The sequence below is a fragment of the Eucalyptus grandis genome, chromosome 5 (assembly GCF_016545825.1).
Source record: "Eucalyptus grandis isolate ANBG69807.140 chromosome 5, ASM1654582v1, whole genome shotgun sequence".
NCBI classification, from domain to species: domain Eukaryota; kingdom Viridiplantae; phylum Streptophyta; class Magnoliopsida; order Myrtales; family Myrtaceae; genus Eucalyptus; species Eucalyptus grandis.
Window position 1 is genome coordinate 56544128 of NC_052616.1, and position 18043 is coordinate 56562170.

The window sequence follows — 18043 nt, forward strand, 5'->3', positions numbered from 1 at the left end:
GCAGCGAGTTGGATAGCGAATATGGACCTACCCGTAGCTTAAACTCACCCAAACTCAAGAGAAATCAGCGAGCAACATTCAAACCTAAGAAAACCGACTCATTCGGCTCCGACGTGGGTGAGGACTAAAGAAATCGAGCTTGCTTTGCTCTTTTAAAATCAAGTGGGACGCAGAAAAAAAAAAAAGAAGAAAAAAAGAAGGAACGAGCACTCAATCGTGGGGGCCCCACCCGGTTTGGTGGTGACGTCCGGAAGCTAGTCTTAACACACATTGAGCTATAGCAAAAGAGAAAATGGGCCGGCCCACACGGGAAAGAGAAGAAGGAAAAGAAAGAGCCGGGCTAGCCTGGACCTAGCCCGGTCTTGCTTCCACAAGTTAATAATAATAATAATTTTTAAATTTTTGAAATGCCTATTTAGAAAAATTATATTACTATCAATGCAAAACATATTATGCAATTTAATTCAAATTATTTTTGTTTAGGTTTAAAAATTATTCTCCAATTTTTTATGCAATTAAATCCTAAATGAACAGGTAAAATTTAAGTGTCAACAATAGTTTAGTGGGTTAGTTAACAAACACTTCAATTTGATTACGACGGGAGAAGTAATATTGAGCCTTATAGAAGCACAATAATGTACAAATGCGCTGAATTATAGTGGATTGATGTATGATTTAGCCTCAATTATTAACACAATTAAGAAGAATTATAATAATTAAGATGGATAACATGTGCAGTCCTCTTTCAAATGCACACGATCCCATTTGAGCAATTAAAAGCTTATTCTCCAAATACATAGATTTTTGCTTATGGTTAGTTAAAAAATCATGGTGGAAGGCCAAACAAATCTCACTGTGAATCCATGATAACTATTGTGGTCAAGTTGGGTCTAATAGCCGGATCTTCTTGAATGTGCAGGCAAATGTGCAGGCATCAAAAGGACTAAGTTTTTACAAAGAAATTTCAATTTCTCTTGACCAAAATAACAAAGAGTATGGTGCCAATATTTGTCACAGTAGCATGATAAAATTCATGAAACTAGCAAGATACTAGCCCCCTCCAATTGGTGGTAGAAGTTATTCCTCTCGGCACAAATGATCTCTACAAGTAGTATACCAAAGTTATAATCAGATTTCATTGGGAACTCTGTATGCATTTCATATCCTGGAGACATGTAACCACTGCAAAAATAAGCATTAGCCACATTTATATTGCAATTTTAGATTCGTATCACGTAGCATCCTTGAATAGATAACATGAGAAAGTCAGCAGTTAATCACAAAGTCATCTATTCAAAAATTAAGACTTACAAAGTCCTCACAATTTTTGTGTTAACCTATATTTGATCATCTCCAAAAATTCTTGCCATGCCAAAATCCGAAATCTTGGGGTTTATTTCACTATCTATCAATATATTATTATGCTTTAGGTCACGATGGATGATCAGGACACAAGAATCTTGAACATTTCTCTAGTGATCCCAAATACTATTTTGCAATAGATGGCCAATTGAATTGTCCTCATTTTTTGGGATTCACATCATACAATAAAATTCATTAATGTATTGGGATGTGGCACCTATTCAAAAACTCAAGGCCAAGTTCATCACACAATACCAAAATATATTTACTTTCATCAATCAAAGGTAGCTTAACAAAAAAACTATAATAAGTTGAAAGAATGGAAAACCTTTTAATTTCAAGGCTTTTTAGCCAATGGAAGCTCGAGCATATGATTTCAAGCAAATTATAAATTCTCCATGTATGAAAGTTAAACTGCAACTTACCAAATAAGAAGTTATCAAGGCTTTTATTGGCACAAACTCATAGACTAGTCGTTTTCATCTCCCTCAAGCAGCTGTACAAGGTATCTATGTTGAAGCTTCGCAATTAATAGAACTTCATTCTTGATTTCTTCTTCACCCTATCTTGAGTTTTGAGATAGCCTCTTCACCATGATTTGTTCTTCATTAGGAAATCCACCTTCAAATGTTTTGTGTTTAGCATTTGATTCCTTACCACATGCATCTTGTTTCCATATTATCCGATTGCACAGATATATGTACCATATGCATCTCATTTCCATATTATTTGTGAATATTAAATTTACACCTTTGTTCTCCACAGAAACGAATCCTTTTTGCGATGGAATATTCTCTTTCAAAAGTTTGCCTCCTAAAACTTCTTGGAATGGAAAATGTGACAGAAAAGTGATCCAATAATTTTATTTTCAAATGGTTTCGTATATACGTGAAAATTCTTTTGCAAAAGTTATGCAAAGTCGAAAAAATGATGATAATCAAGCTATTGATTGACAAATTACAGAAACCAGGCATCGCGGCAAAAGTCAAACTACGATACGAAGGCCACGTCGGCTTTGAGAGCAGGTGAGGGCGAGTACTCGTTAAGCATAAATTCTTTCTCTCTAGTCATGATCACCTAATGCACAGTTTGAAAACGTGAATAATTTGAGATTTCAGTGAGACTAGCTACCGAAACCTAAATTGCATATGAAAACCTAAGTTTAGGTTGATTTTTTGTTCTCTATAGGTGTTTATATTGAGCTAAATGATAAGATTCCGTTATTTTTCTTGAAAGGTTTGGCTTTTGTGGTTACACAGCATAAGTGCCAATTTTGACGATTAACTTTGAAAGTTTTATATTCCGATTGCAAAAGATGAGTCCCACAGAGCACTGTTACAAATATAGCATAACAGTACCGCTAGTCTAGCAGACTCTTATTACAAAGAATTCTCTTTTCTAATTTTCATCTTTATGGCAAAATCTCAATGCAATGCAAAATGGCTTTCGATTTTCGTTTACAACAAGGAAATTGAAATGTCAGTATCAACTCTTCAAATGATGGCCCAAAATGAAGAGGAAAACAAAATTATCTAACGAAGGTTCTTGACAGGAACGTCCAGCTAACTAGGTATATCAAGTAGAAAAATAATTCTTGAATCCGTGGTGCCACAATGAAAATAAATTTTCAAACGATTGTCCGTATTGACCAAACAAAATCAAAAGATGAAAAGTAATATGTATCGACAAGTTGAAACCTTAAACCGGAGTTAGATTTATTAAAATTAATTTACAAGACTGTTTTACTAGGAGATAGGTAAGGTTGTGAGTGATTCTCTAAATAATCCATTATTTACAAGAATCAATAATTGCTGAATACCTCATTTAATAAATTAATTGTATAAACTAATCTTAGTAAGTCTAGTATTTTCCTAAAACAAAACCCGATGACATTGGCTTAGTGATTTAGAATTTGGAGACGTATAGAGCCATCTCTGTTTGCACAAGGGTTATTGATTTGCATAATCAAAAGGGATCTTCTTGTCGTTAAAAGGAAAATCTCAAATCCGAAGAATTAAAAATTCTACAAGACTTACATCAGTATTACCAACTCTGAATAAAATCGGGTCTATCGTTAAAGAAAAAGCCTAGCTAACCGCACAGTTAGCTTGGAAAATAGATGGTGAATTCATACATTTTCATGAGAGAGGGGGAGATCTTTTTTTTTTGGGGAAACTTCGACGTGCTTTTATTTGAGAAAGGAAACTGCTGTGGCCATCCTTCCCTTCACATAATTTTCTACGTGGAGACCATGTAGAGTGACGCTGTGCGTGACCTGTTGCGTAGAGATGCAAAGCTGGCAATAAGAATAATTTGACTCTTATGTATTTTGAAGGCAGCTGGTTGAGGTTGTGGGTGTCACGCGGTGATATAGATTTGAGTGTCGACTTTTTAACTTTAGCCACACAATTGAAAATAATCTTCTTTCTATCAAAATAGAAGTTGTAATTTAATGTGTAAGCCCAAACAAGAAGCATAGGCACTATTGATTGACCATGTCACACCCCGAACCTGGAGCGCGCCAACATCCCGCCATGGTCATACAAATGCGACATTCCCAGGTAGTGTCATCGACCCCATTCATTTATTATTGCGCAAGTGGAATGTATTATAAAACCCTTGACAAAAACTCACGGGATAGAAAAGCAAGAAAACCGACATTCATAAACAAACATGCTTTCAAAGGTAACCACACTAGGCTTACACATAGACCAAAAAGGGTAGTCTACAAAAGGGATTGGTCCTATGACCACTAGTCGGACTTGTTCTTGATCCCACTTTTGATTGATCAGGCATCCGAGGTTCCACCATCTACGATCCTGAAATTTTGGCCTACAACGGGGTGAGACATTGTCTCAAAGAAGTTCAACCACCTAAACCCCTATTAGAAAGAAAATATGCCTAATGGTGGCCTAGCCATACCACATAGAGAACTTACCTCGCCTCAGTTCCTTCCTACGGGTTAGCACAATTCAAATCACTCAATCATAGATAGTAATAGGAACTTAAACCACTGGAACGCCAACAATATCAGTTTAGAACGACCCGAAGTCCGGATTATATGACCAAATCATTATGACATGTCCCATACCATGCTACACGATTTCGTCCCCATAATCCGACCCGTCAATAACACTCAACATGGGATCCAATTGTTATTCATTGCCACGTAAGGGCATAGCCTACTCGTAGTTCGACTATCTACTGACATTAATGCCAGGCATCGCCTCCCCCCTTGGAGTGCGGCCTCGTCACTACGTCGACCGCATTCCCGAAGGAGCATGGTCCGTTGGCTTAGCCTCTACTATGACCTCGCATCCGTTGTAAGGGCATCCCATATAGGGGCAAGTTCAGCTCAACAGCCCTGGACAACTTCCTCTTAATTATCACACCACAAAATCATACTTTGCCCTAGGACATTTTGCATTTCACTCAATGCTTCCACTTAAAATAGTGATTCCAACCATTTTCTTTATATTAAAAACATCGAGAAAGTAGCTGTGTGTGTGGATACACAATCAAATTCGAACTAGAAAAACTAACGCCATTCTTTTTCAAACCCCATTACTTGATATAATACTTAAAATCCATTTTCGGTATCAAACCCGACACTCGGGATTTTCTGAAGAAATTATATATTTTTCACAATCACCACTCAGTTTCACAATTCAGCAATCAATTGCACAAATCATCACTCAATTTGCAATATCCACTCATCAAATTAATAATCCGAGTACACAATAGCGATCGGCCACGAAATTCGAGAAAATAAGGTCCCGATGAAATTTTCGAAATTTAATAAATAATTAAATTTATTCGAAAACTAATTAAATAATATTATTTTAATAATTTTAATAAAATATTTATTATTTAATTTTCAAATAATTTCGAAATATTCTAATTAAATCAAAATTCCCTCATTTAAGTCAACTCACCATTAAACTAATATAAACAACAATTTGGCCTTAATTAAACCTACTTTAACTTAATCATACTCTTAATCTAATTAACATTTAAATAAACTAAACTAACCACCTAAGCTTAATTTACTTAAGCTAAGCACAACTAAAGCATAATTAACCTTCTAATAAAGGTTTAGTGAGTTAAACTCACCCGATTAACGAACCGATCGGACCAAAATGACGGAAAGCCACAAACAACTTTCATCAAAGCGGGTCAAGCATCCGGGGTTGGGAAGCCGGCCAAAACAAGCCAAAACTGAGCTGGAATACCCATTTTTCTAGCTACTGTTTTGGGGCCGAAAAAGGGCGAAGTCGGCATCGGATTGGGTCGGAACGAGGGCGGAGGAGAGGGGCGGCGGCTCTAGCGGTGGGGCGGAGGCTCCGACGGTCTCCCGGTGGCCTTGGTGATGGCGGCGGTAGTTGAACGGAAGTGCTTTGGATGGTCGAACGAGCGGGTTGAGGCTTGAGCGAGGAGGACCGGCGGAGGCAAGCTGCAGCTTGCATGGGTCTCCGAAGAGCTAGATGGGACCTCAGGCAAGTCTTTGTTGGTTCCAACGATGGCCGGCGACCTGAGAGCAACGACGGATGGAGGTGGAGCTACATGTTGGCCGGCGGTGAGCAAAGGCGGAGTGGCGAGCTGGCTGGTCGCGCAACGAGTAGGCACAAATGGGCGCGACAGCAGCAACGGACTTCAGCGACGGGCGTGCGGGTGGCCGAGCGGGTGGTTGAGCGAACGCAGCTCCTCCTTCAAATTTGCACAGCTTTTTCCCTCTCTCTCCTCTCTCCAACTTCAAGAAGACTCAAGCTTGAAGATGATGGTGATGGGTCACCATTTTGGAGAACAAATCTCCACCTTACCTTTGGTCAACATCCTAGCCACTCTTGCCTCACACCATGACATCACTTGTGATGTCACAATCCACTATCTCTATCCTCCACAATCTCTTCTAATAGGTTCAATTTCATTTTCCGAGGTATGAAATCTTGTACATTAATTTCTTCAATTCCATTTAATTCTTTTCCAATTGATTCCAATTGAAGTCCATAAAATTAATCCACTTGTCGGCACACTTCAATTCACATATTTACTTGACCATAGAACCATCTTGATCTAAATAATACCACCAAAGGGGGCCTACCAATTTTCCTAACCAAATTAACCATACTTTGATTATTTTGCTGAAAAAACTCGCTTGCATGAAAAATCTTCCAAAGATGAGTTAGTGTTCCTAAAATGATTTGTGACACATCAGGACTTCTAATTTCTGAATTCGATCTCAATTTCATGGTTGATTTCACTTTGACACAATATTATAAATTTTCGTGCATTTGACCTATGGTTGATCAAGCCACAATGTACCTCTTTGACACATTGGCGACTCTCGGTTATCGGGGTAATCTCAATATTTCAAATACGGACACAGGGTACCCAATCAACAAAAAATTTGGTCAAGTGCCAATCGACAAGAATTGTGCGATTTGGTGGAATCACTCACACTTGATCACATGCCTTTGTCAACTCAACCTATCTCTGGTCTCTAATCGATTTTTAATTGTGTCGTAATGACCCTTATAGATTAGCTTAGTCGAAAGGTCGCTTCCTGGTCAAATTCGCAAGTGTGATGCATTATAATCTCTTAATGGCTTCACCGATATATTAGTTTTCACATGAGTGGCCGACTCAAGGAAAGAAGTATATGCATGCCAACGAAATGCCCGTCTCAATTTATTGAAAATAGAATTGGAAAATCGGGATGTCACAGACCACATAACAAACATGAAGGGGAGGGTTTTCTATGATAGCATGAACATGATCAAAATAGTTATTTCAAGTTTAGAAGATCATTGTGTTGAATGAAAATAGGAAATTAGTTTGTTTCTTCATTTCCACTCAATTGATTAGTTAAAGTTTGCCAAAAAGATGAGATCGATAAGTTGCAGAGGTTTCCAGTAGGGAAAATTGTCCAAAAAATCTTAAATTTATTGCACTTAAACAAATCAGTCCTAAATCTTTTAATTTTGCCAATTCACTCCTAAACCTTTTCACATTTTTGTCAATTGAATTAATTTGATCAATTTTGTCTTGAATTTACTTATGTCGACACTGGCGACGATACATGGTATGATTGCTGTTGACATGGATAATTTTTAATAATATTTTAATTTTTTTGAAATTCTTATTTTTTTTTCCTTTTTACTCTTTCCTTTTCATTTTCTTCTTCTTTTCGCGGTGCCCAGCCCACCGGTGAGCCCCCGACTAGGCTTGCCCTTGTCAAGCCGAGACCTAGCAAAGGTCGGCCTCGTTGGGCGTCAATCGGAAAAAGGCGTGCCGGGTGAGGCCGCTTTGGCCTAGGTGAGGGATGGCCTCACTAGATCTAGTTTGGGCAAGGCCGAGCCCCGGGAGAGGGCTCCCACACTAGTGTGGGCGAGGCGATGCCCGATGAGGTAGCCTTGGCCTATGCGAAGTTGAGCTCTCTTAGTTTAGGCAAGGCCAACCCTTTCTAGGGCTCGCCCTCCCCCAATCGGACCTTGCCTATGGTGGATGGGCTACCTCGGTGGCCATGGTCGATGGCTAGACATGGGGTAAGCTCGCGTTGAATTGATTAGCACTAGACCAGTCGAGATTCTAGACCTGTCATCTACGTGTAACATGAAATGTGGGTTCACCTTCTAGAAGTTTGGGAGGACCACTTACTGTCTTTACCAAATCGATCATTAGAATATAAAATCGCCACTTAATGGTTTGCTATCTAATTGATTGGGTAAATTTTGGTTCAAAGGTTAAGGAGAGGAGACATGTATGAATAAGTGCGATTTGATTGAATTCTTGTGCTAATTTATCGAACAGGATAAGAACAAATCAATGGGTAAACCAACCAACACTCGGACCGTCTTCTTGCCCCTATTTCTCCAAAAGTCCCTGGGGCTTTTCGGCTTCAAGCTGCCCAAAACATACTGTCATCGCTGGTATGGTCATTCCATAGGTGATTTTTAATGTTTGAATACTTAAACGTTTTGTCAAGTGGGTGCTAGGAAATTCGAAAATGGATAGCTTATTAAATTAATGGATACTGTGAGAAGACAACTGTATTTGTTATAAATTGATTCCCAATAATCTTATGCTTGGAAGAGGTATGCACTAACACTCAAACACAACATGTCCACAACGTGAGTTGACTTGCTTCATGTCTTCCTTTCAAAGTCTTCTTAAAAAAGGTATTGTTATAGTTACATAGATGAGCTAACACTACTAGAAGAAACCGATAGCCGATGAGCAAAACAGTACAAAAAAATAAGTCAAAATTGATTTAAAACTCTCATTATAGATGGCTTGTAGATTAGTGACCGTCGTTGGTGAGGGTTTTGCAAACTTGTCGCCAAGAATCATTGGGAAATGACAACAATTAGACACTCGTTCGGTCAACTCCATGACAAGATATTGATAGAGCTAATATAATTTAAATACCGTGATGGTAAATGAAAAAGTTATATCAATCAATGAAAGAACTAAGAAAACACAATTGCAACCAATTTATTCCTGATTTTGTAAGAGAAAGTGCACTCACAAAGCATATAGATAATCTTCGTCTCGAGCTATAAATATTGTCAAAGAGTACAAACACTTTTGGTTTGTTTTTTTCCTAATTGAAGGGATCACTTTAGTTTCTTCAACTAACAATTTCCGTACACAAAGAACACTTTTGAAGAAACGATCGCTCAAAAGGACTGAGATGGGCTAGGCAACCAATTACAAGGGAGGGCTTCAAGTTTGCTAACTGATTGGCCTCATGATAATGGTGGACAACTTGGACTTCATGGAGATGGGCTAGACAAAATTGACATTTGGCAATAGGGGCTCGCAAAGTCCCCCAAGGTTGATCAATGCCCAAGAGAAAGCCTATCAGATATTGAGCACCTACAACCTATAGGTATAGTTTTAACAACACCAAAGCCCAACTAGTTTCACAAGTGAAGACATGTATAGTCTAACAAGCACTATTTTGTCTAAAAAAGAGAAGTAATATTCATCCTAATAGATGGACAATAATTTACAAATGTGCAATATTACAAAGGATTGATGTATGATTTAGCTTCAAATGATAATAACAACTTAGAAATAACTATGATGAATAACATGTGTAGAGTATTCTTTTAAATGCACACTGCCCCTTAAACAATCAATAGCTTATTATCCAAATACATTGATTTTTGCTTATGATTCATAACAAAATCACTGTGGAAAGTCAAGCAATCTCATCATGAGACCATCCATGAAGAATACTTTCACTTACGTAGCCATTCATTAGGGGTACAATTCGGTAACCGACATGTCATTGGTCGACGAAGGCAAGGTCCTACTAGTAGATTGATTCAATCCAAGCTCTTCCATTGGGATGCTCAATCCCCCTGATCTACTTCTGACAAAGAAGGCCGGATGTCGAGGCAATGGCGGGTTAAAGTAATTACTACTGAGCATGAGAACTATAGTTGCCATGGTGGGTCTACTGGCTGGATCTTCTTGAATGCATAGTAAGCCAATGTGTAAGCAGCGAAGGACTTCATCCCTTGAATATGAATCAACAATAGATGGGTCCAACACTTTCAAGGGTGTGCCATTCCTCCATTTATTCCATACCTGCAAGAATAATTCTAGAAAATCTTCACAAAATTGTGGCATTAATTCAATGACTCATCATGCAAGACATCCGAATCTTGCAAATAATCATATATGACTAAGGAAAAGAACCACAAGTGTTTTTTTAAGGCTAAAGGACTAAGTTTTTACAAAGGAATTTCAATTTCACTTGATCAAAATTATAGAGAGTGCAATGTGAATATTTCCTGCTCTAGTGCAACGAAACTTACATAACTAGCAAGATATTCTCCCCCATCCAATTCGTGGTAGAAGTTATTCTTCTTGCCGCAAATGATCTCTATAAGTAGTATGCCAAAACTATAAACATCAGATTTCACAGAGAACTCTCCATGCATTGCATATTCAGGAGACATGTAACCACTGCAAAACCAAACATTAGCCACATGTATATTGCAAAATTAGATGTAGATCAATGAGCATCCTTAAATAGATAAAATGAACATGTTTGGCATCTAATTACAAAGTCATCTACTCAAGATCTAAGACTTACAAAGTACCCACGATTTTATTTGTGCTAGCCTGAATTTGATCGACTCCAAAATCCTTGCCATGCCAAAATCTGAAATCTTCAGGTTCATTTCACTGTCTAACAAGATATTACTACATTTTAGGTCACGATGGATGATCCGGAGGCGAGAATCTTCATGTAAATAGAGCATTCCTCGAGTAATCCCAGATACTATTTTATAACGTACTGACCAATTCAATTGACTGCTTTTTTGAGGATCTGCATTATTACACCAAAACTCATTATGTGCTAGCATGTGGCACCTATTCAAAAGCTCAAGGTAAATATATTCTCTTATCGATTAAAGGTAGCTTAAATAAAAAAACTATAATTAGTTGAAAGAACAAAAAACCTCTTAATTTCAAGTTTTCCATAGCTAGTGAATGCTAGAACATTTGATTTTAAGCAATTGTACATAAGAAGGTTAAATTGCAACATACCAAATAAGAAGTAATCAAGGCTTTTATTTGGCACAAACTCGTAGGCGAGTAGCTTTTCGTCCCCCTCCAAGCAAAATCCAAGTAGTCGTACAAGGTTTCTATGTTGAAGCTTTGCAACTAATAGAACTTCATTTTTGAATTCTTCATCACCTTGTCTAGAGCTTCGAGATAGCCTATTCACGGCAATTTGCTGTCCATCCGGAATTCTACCCTAAAGTGTGTTGAATTTACCGTTTAATTCCTTATTGCAACTTTTTAAAAACTAAACTAAAAGAATGTTACATGTTTCTTTTCTTCTTCTTTTTTTATTTCTTTTTCAGCAACATTATCTTTCATATGTAAAGCATCCTTCATTGTTTCTAACTTATATGTAATATGTACCTGGAAAACTTCACCAAATCCACCTTCACCCAACTTGTTTTCGGGAGAGAAATCATTTGTCGCTGCTTGCATTGTAGCGAAGTCAAATTGCAAGGACTCCACAGTGGTAAGTTCATTTGCACCTGCATTACCAAAAGATGCAATTTGATTATCAAATTGTATCGACATTGGCTCTTAGTGGAGTTTATTGGTTGCCAGTACTTGGGAACATTATCACAATGAAGAGCACCGGATTGAGCTGGCATGGTTATCCCCTTCCCCAATGAAATCTTTCCCCTCTTGATTGGTTATGAAGAAAAAAACTACAACATCATCAATACTATGGGTAACAAAGTAATGAAATGAATCTTGTCTCATGATCACTTCTTCATGCTGAAGGTACTGCTAGGTCTGTTAATTGTGGTGTAGATGCTACCTTTGCTTGGACGGAATTGATAAACGTAGGAGCATTTTGAGGCCTCGTTTTGTGGTTGGTTATGTCGAATCTATATCCCTCTAGAATGACTCATGGCATCCAAATGGGATCTTGCTGGACCTATTCCCAAGGAGAATACTTTGCTATTATGCTCATCTTTGATTTATACTCTAAATGGAAAAGGCCCAATGTGAGGTCTGAAGACAGGGTATCGTTCTAGGTAGCTATTTGTGGTGTAATTTGTCTGAACGCTTCTTCGGAAGACCAAGATTCTTGCACTGCTGCTTCCTGTGACATTCTCACCTCTACTTCAGCTTTGGAGATTGTGAGCAAAAGAGCCATGAGTCAAATGGTATCGGCTGATTTGATTTTCATCTAATTTGCTAAGGTTTGGATTCATGTTTTGTTTGCAATATAAGATAAGCTGCCTATATTTCAAGGAATTGACAGATAGTCTTCTAAGCAAGGTCGAACTCTCTACTTTTTGTGTCATGAAAGCACTGAGATTGTTTAAATTTTCTTGATGCAGCAGGCTATAAAAAGGAGAGATTTTCATTGGTGTTTGGGAAAATTTTTGTAGACTTGCTACATCTATTTATCTTTAAGGCCAGAAATGAGATGTTACATTTCCAAACTTATTGATGGCATTATGATTGCCTGTGCAGTCATGTAGTTTTCAAGGTTGAAAGAACATGAAGAATCTGATCTTTGTCCTTGATCATTTCCATTATATGTGCTCCGTTTATATCAAACGGACTCTTAATTCATCTAATTAACATATATGATTCTTTATGAAAAATCAAGAAATATCATAATATGCTCATTTATTTGGCATAGACAGCTTACAAAAAAAAAAGGCAATTAGTCAATTTACCGTCTTTTCCTTTGACGACTTCATGTGTCTTCTTTCTCTTTCTTCGAAGCAAACAACAAATAGAAACAACAAGGACCATAACACCTCCAATAGGAACGGTAATGGCGATGGTTATCATGGTAGATTTGTTGCTTTTTCCTGCACAATTTCCGTATTGTATATGAGACAACTGCCAAATAAATCTAAAAACATTTTAGATGAAAGCGTGTATAATATATAAACATTCCAACACTGTGCTTTTTCTTCTTCTTTTTTTGTCAGAAACACTGTGCTTCACTAGGTAGGAATATGGCCTAAGACTGACGCGAGAAGATTGGCAATTACACACACAAGAAGGGGCTTGAGAAATTTGAATAGAGAGGCTCAAACAGAAAGTCTGAACTTCTATTGCAATTCTAGCATTTATAAGTTTCAGTTTTGGTAAATTGACGGAGACGAATAAATGAAGAATATTAAGAAAAAAAAATTCGGATTAACAACCCACGTTTGATCACCTACGAAGTCCGGCAATAGGGAATTATTGCCGCTGCTGCAGCACACGAGCACTTGGGTCTAAATCCCTCTAAAAAAAAACCCTATTCACATTAACCTTATGAATATATCAACCACCGCCACAAGAAGTCCAATTTTGGTCTTCTTTATGAACCCCACACACCAAATTAGAGGGAAAATTACCCAACGAGTCCTAATTCTATTGTATTGTATGTATACTAATTCACTTTTGAAATTTTCAAATTTACCCAATTTAAAACTAGATCTTGATGAAAAATTCGAATGTAATCTTTCTAATCAAGAAATCGATGACAAAACAATCCATTAATTTCCAATTGTCCTATATGACATACTGCCATGGCAAGGATTTCTAGCAAAAAGTGGCCAGAAGGACTACATTAAAATCTTATGCAAAATTTTGACATCCATAAAGTAGGTTTAAGGGTAATTGAACCATAAATTACCTTGTTGTTGCCGGCACAGCTTTTAGGCATATCTTTCCCATACGGTATTTCTTGCTTGGCTGATTTTATTTTTTTTGGTCGAAAATACAGATGAGATGCATTAATTAACCAAGTTTTTTGTGAATACATCAAGAGCATCAACACATAGCAGATCTAAAAGTGCAAACGGGGGTTGAGTAACTTGCTTGGATGATTTAAGCTCGACAATTTGTCTTACCATTTTTAATTTTTGTTTTGGATGATTAGCAGTGATCACCACCAACAGTGTGACCTTAAAGGTGGTTGATATGGACTCTAAGCCTAGATCAATTTAGATGTCGATCTACTTCTCTTATTGTTGAAACCCTTTTGTGTTTATATCACTACACAAACGGTGGTGACTAAATGAGGAGAATGAACATCTACTAATGATTAATTACCCTCGGCCTAAACTCACTTTATTATTAATTTAAAGATCTCACATGACGGCTTGCGAGCAATGATTTCTATAACTTTTGATTCAATGAACTCACCGTGATAGCTGACTATTAGCCATGTCCATGCGCCAAAGATTGAGACATGGACCCTAGCTTCTTTTTGCTGAAAATATAGAATCACTCCGTACCTTCTTTTGGCAAAACTGTATTTATCCAACGCGCTGACCCAAAAATTAATCAGATGGTCTATGGAGTATATGGATTTAACTTATTTGAACAATTAATCGTACAAATCTCATGTGGAACTCATATAATTAATAATTAGATGATCTTAATTCACCCAGATTAAAAGAGGACAAAAAACAAAAAGCCACGTGCCTAATACCTGAACAAGAGCCAACGTACCTGGAGGCGGCGGCGGTGGCGGAGGCGGTGGCGGAGGTGGAAGTGGCTCGGCAACTGGGCTAAAGAACGAATAGGTCTCAAAATGGAACTGGCAACTCGGCGCCAGGGTCCTCAATCCTTTCCTCCCGACACAACAGTTCTCGAAGGTCCCGACAATTATCTTTTGGCACTTGATGCATTGCTCCTCCGTCAAGTCTGGCGTGCACTGCGCCATTGCGTAAACCGTGTCAGACCCGTCGGACATGGTCTTCGTAGCATACTTCCTCAGTGAGCCACTGCCGGCTGCCTCGCGCTGCATACCTTCCATCTCTCCCCCAGCTTGTACATGACCTGGCTTGCGACGTTGCCCGTGTTGGACAAAGTGTAACTGGGTTCAGTCTTAACTATGCCGAAGATCGAGGCGTCAGAGTATCTGACGTTGCAGAACTCGCTGTAGAGGACCGCCTCCTTCTGGACGGGGCAGAGGCGGCGTATGTCGGAGGCCGAGGTGTTGAGGCAGGTGCGGCAGCTCTCGGCAGCGAGGTCACCACGGCAGGAGCCGATGACGTAAAGGGTTTGGGAGGTGCCGGAGACGGCGGAGGAGGCATTGAAGAAGCCATAGTTGAGCAACGAGGAGTTGGTGGAGATGGAGGTGAGGAGGTTGGTGAGGGTGGTTTGGTAGGCGCTGTCGGCCGTAAAGTTGCCGGTCGAACCACAGTAGTTCGCCAGGAGTTGGGCGTTAATGGTGGAAGCAAAGGTGAGAAGAAGCAAGAGGAGGAGATTTGGAGGATCCATTCTTCTTAGTGTTTTTGTTTTTTTTGTTTTTTTTTTTTTGGGCGTTTCGGGTGTTTCTTTGATTAGTGTCAAGAGGCTAATACTGTAAATACACCAATATTTGGTGCAGCTTCTACACAAGTTGCGTCATCGAAATATCTACTTCGTCGACGTCTTCTACCTCGGTGTGGGGGTTGTTCGTCGACAAATATTAGGTAGTCCTGCACGATTCAGCGGCCGACACGTGGCGCGACGCGGCACGAGTGGATCCCTTGGACGAAGCCTCTCTCTCCCCTCCCTCCCTCCCCAACGTTCATTCTCTCCAACACGCAACTTCTTGTCACGGTAAAACACTGTTCAGATCTTGGGAAATAGGAAGGAAAAGAAAATGGAAATGTCAGTATCAATGATGGCCCAAAATAAACAGGAAAACAAAATTATCTAATGAAGGTTCTTGACAGGAACGTTTTGCTAACTTGCTATGTCAATTGGGAATATAATACTTGAATCCGTAGTGCCACAATGAAAACAAATTTTTCAACGATTGTCCGCATTGACCAAATAAAATCAAAAGTTGAAAAGTAATATGTGTTGACTAGTTAAAACCTCAAGCCACATAGTTAGATTTATCAAAATTTGGTTACAAAACTTCAACAAAAAAAAATTAGTTTACAAAACTGTTTTTTCTAGGAGATAGGTAAGATCGTGAGTGATTATCTAAATAATCGGTTATATACAAGAATCAATAATGGCCGGATACCTCATTTAATAAATTAATTGTATAAACTAATCTTAGTAAGTCTAGTATTTTCCTAAAACAAAACCCCATGATGTTGGCACGCAGGTGACCCGTTGCGTAGAGATGCAAAGCTGGCAATAATGAATAATTTGACTCAATATGTATTTTGAAGGCGGTTGGTTGAGGTTGTGGGTGTCGGTGTGTCGAGCGGTGATACTGATTTGAGTGCTGACTTTTTAACTTTAGCCACGTAATTGAAAATAGTCTTCTTTCTATCAAAACAGAAGTTGTAATTGAATGTGTAAGCCCAAACAAGAAACATAGGCACTATTGATTGCCCCCATAATGGACATGAACGGGAGGGTTTTCTCTATATCATCAACATGATCAAAATAGTTATTTCAAGTTTAGAAGATCATCGTGTTGAATGATAATAGGAAACTAATTTGTTTGTTCATTTCCACTCAATTGATTAGTGAAAGTCTGTCAAAAAGATGAGATTGAGAAGTTGCGAAGGTTCTGAGAGGGCAAATAGTTTAAAATATCATAAATCTATTACACTTTTCTCGATTCAGTTTTAAACCTTTTTAATTTTACAAATTCAGTCGTAAACCTTTGTCACTTTTTATCAATTGAGTCATTCTGGCCAATTTTGGTAGGAGTTAGCTGACATGGATACTAGCCACACTATGTGGCGTGATCGGTGATAACGTGGAAAATTTTAATAATATTTTAAATCTTGAAATTTTTTTTTACATTTTTTTTTTTTTTCTTTTTCCTCTTTCTTTCTTTTCACTTTGTTCTTCCTTTTGCCGGTGGTTGGCCATTAGCCACGGTGGCCGGGCTAGCCTCGCTCACCACAAGCGAGGCTCAACCGGGCGAGGGTGAGCCCTAGCGAGGCTTGCCCTCATGAAGGCGAGACTCGGTGAAGGTCAGCCTTGCATAGGTTAGGGCAGCCTCGCCAAGCATTGGCCATTAGCCGAGCAAAGGCAACACCGAGTGAGGCCACCCTAGCCTAGGTGAGGCCGACCTTCACTGAGTCTTACCTCGGTCGGGTTGACACTCCCTAAGCGAGGGTGAGCCGGAGCGAGGGCTACCCTCACTAGCTTGGGTGGAGGCGACACCTAATGAAGTTGCCCTAACTTGGGCAAGGGTTGGGATTGCCTAGTCTGGGCAAGGCCAACCCTCACTAAGACTCGCCCTTGGCTAGTCGAGCCTCACCTACGGCGGCGAAACTAGCTCGACGGCTATGGCCAATGGCTAGCCACCAGCAAAAGGAACAAGAAAGTGAAAAGGAAAGAAAGAGGGAAAATGACAAAGGAAAAAATGTATAAAAAATTTCAAAAAATTAAAATATTATTAAAAATTATCCATGTTAGCGTCGACCGTACTACGTGGCACCATTAGTGTCTATGTCAACAAATTCCAGCAAAAATTGACAGATTGAACTCAATTGGCAAAATTGAAAAGTTTATGACTGAATTAACAAAAGTGCAATAAATTTAGGACTTTTCGGATAATTTTCCTTGTTTCAGGGGAGGAGAGACTGTGTAAGGTAGGAAGAGATATCTCCATAGGTGTAGACCATCAGACAAGGCTCATAAAGTCAACTAGGACCATCTTAAACCGAAGAGATAGATTTATTAAAAAAAGTTTACAAAATTATTTTAATAGGAGATACGTCATATTGTGAGTAATCCTCTAAATAATTGGTTATATTCAAAAATTACTAATAGGCTGACATATCATTTCATAAATTAAATATATAAATTAGACATAATAAGTCTAATATTTTGTTGAAACAAAAACTCATGACATATTTTTAATTGTTTAGGATTTGGCTAGTGCATAAGAATTAGACGTGTAGAACCAGCTCAGTTCTCCATACAGATTATCAATTCGCATTAGTAAAATGGATCTTTTTCATCACTAAAAAGAAAACCTTAAAACAAAAGAAATAATCCAGAAAAAGAAGGTGTGCCTGGACATGGGGGAAGTTCGTGTTGAATTGGTTATCACTAGACTGGTCGAGATTTTAGGCTGGTCACATGCGTGTAACATGAAATCTAGGTTGACCTTCTAGAAGTTTAGGAGGACCACTTGCTGTCTTTACCTAATCGATCATTAGAATATGAAATCCCCACTTGATGTTTTGCTATCTAATTGATGGGGCAA

General features: G+C 38.6%; 1 protein-coding gene and 1 pseudogene across 1 annotated transcript; both read right to left on the minus strand.

Annotated features, from left to right (window-relative positions):
- Window positions 1-9497: 9497 nt before the first annotated feature.
- LOC120294062 lies at window positions 9498-14590 on the minus strand (annotated as a pseudogene).
- Window positions 14591-14640: 50 nt separating this feature from the next.
- On the minus strand, window positions 14641-15150 carry LOC120294063 (cysteine-rich repeat secretory protein 1-like). The gene has a single exon (XM_039313946.1). It carries the CDS (start codon window positions 15148-15150, stop codon window positions 14641-14643), a length of 510 nt encoding a protein of 169 aa, XP_039169880.1.
- Window positions 15151-18043: the final 2893 nt, after the last annotated feature.

Coding starts and splice junctions, on each gene's coding strand:
- LOC120294063 (XM_039313946.1), bottom strand. CDS start 15,150: ATGGATCCTCCAAATCTCCTCCTCTTGCTTCTTCTCACCTTTGCTTCC.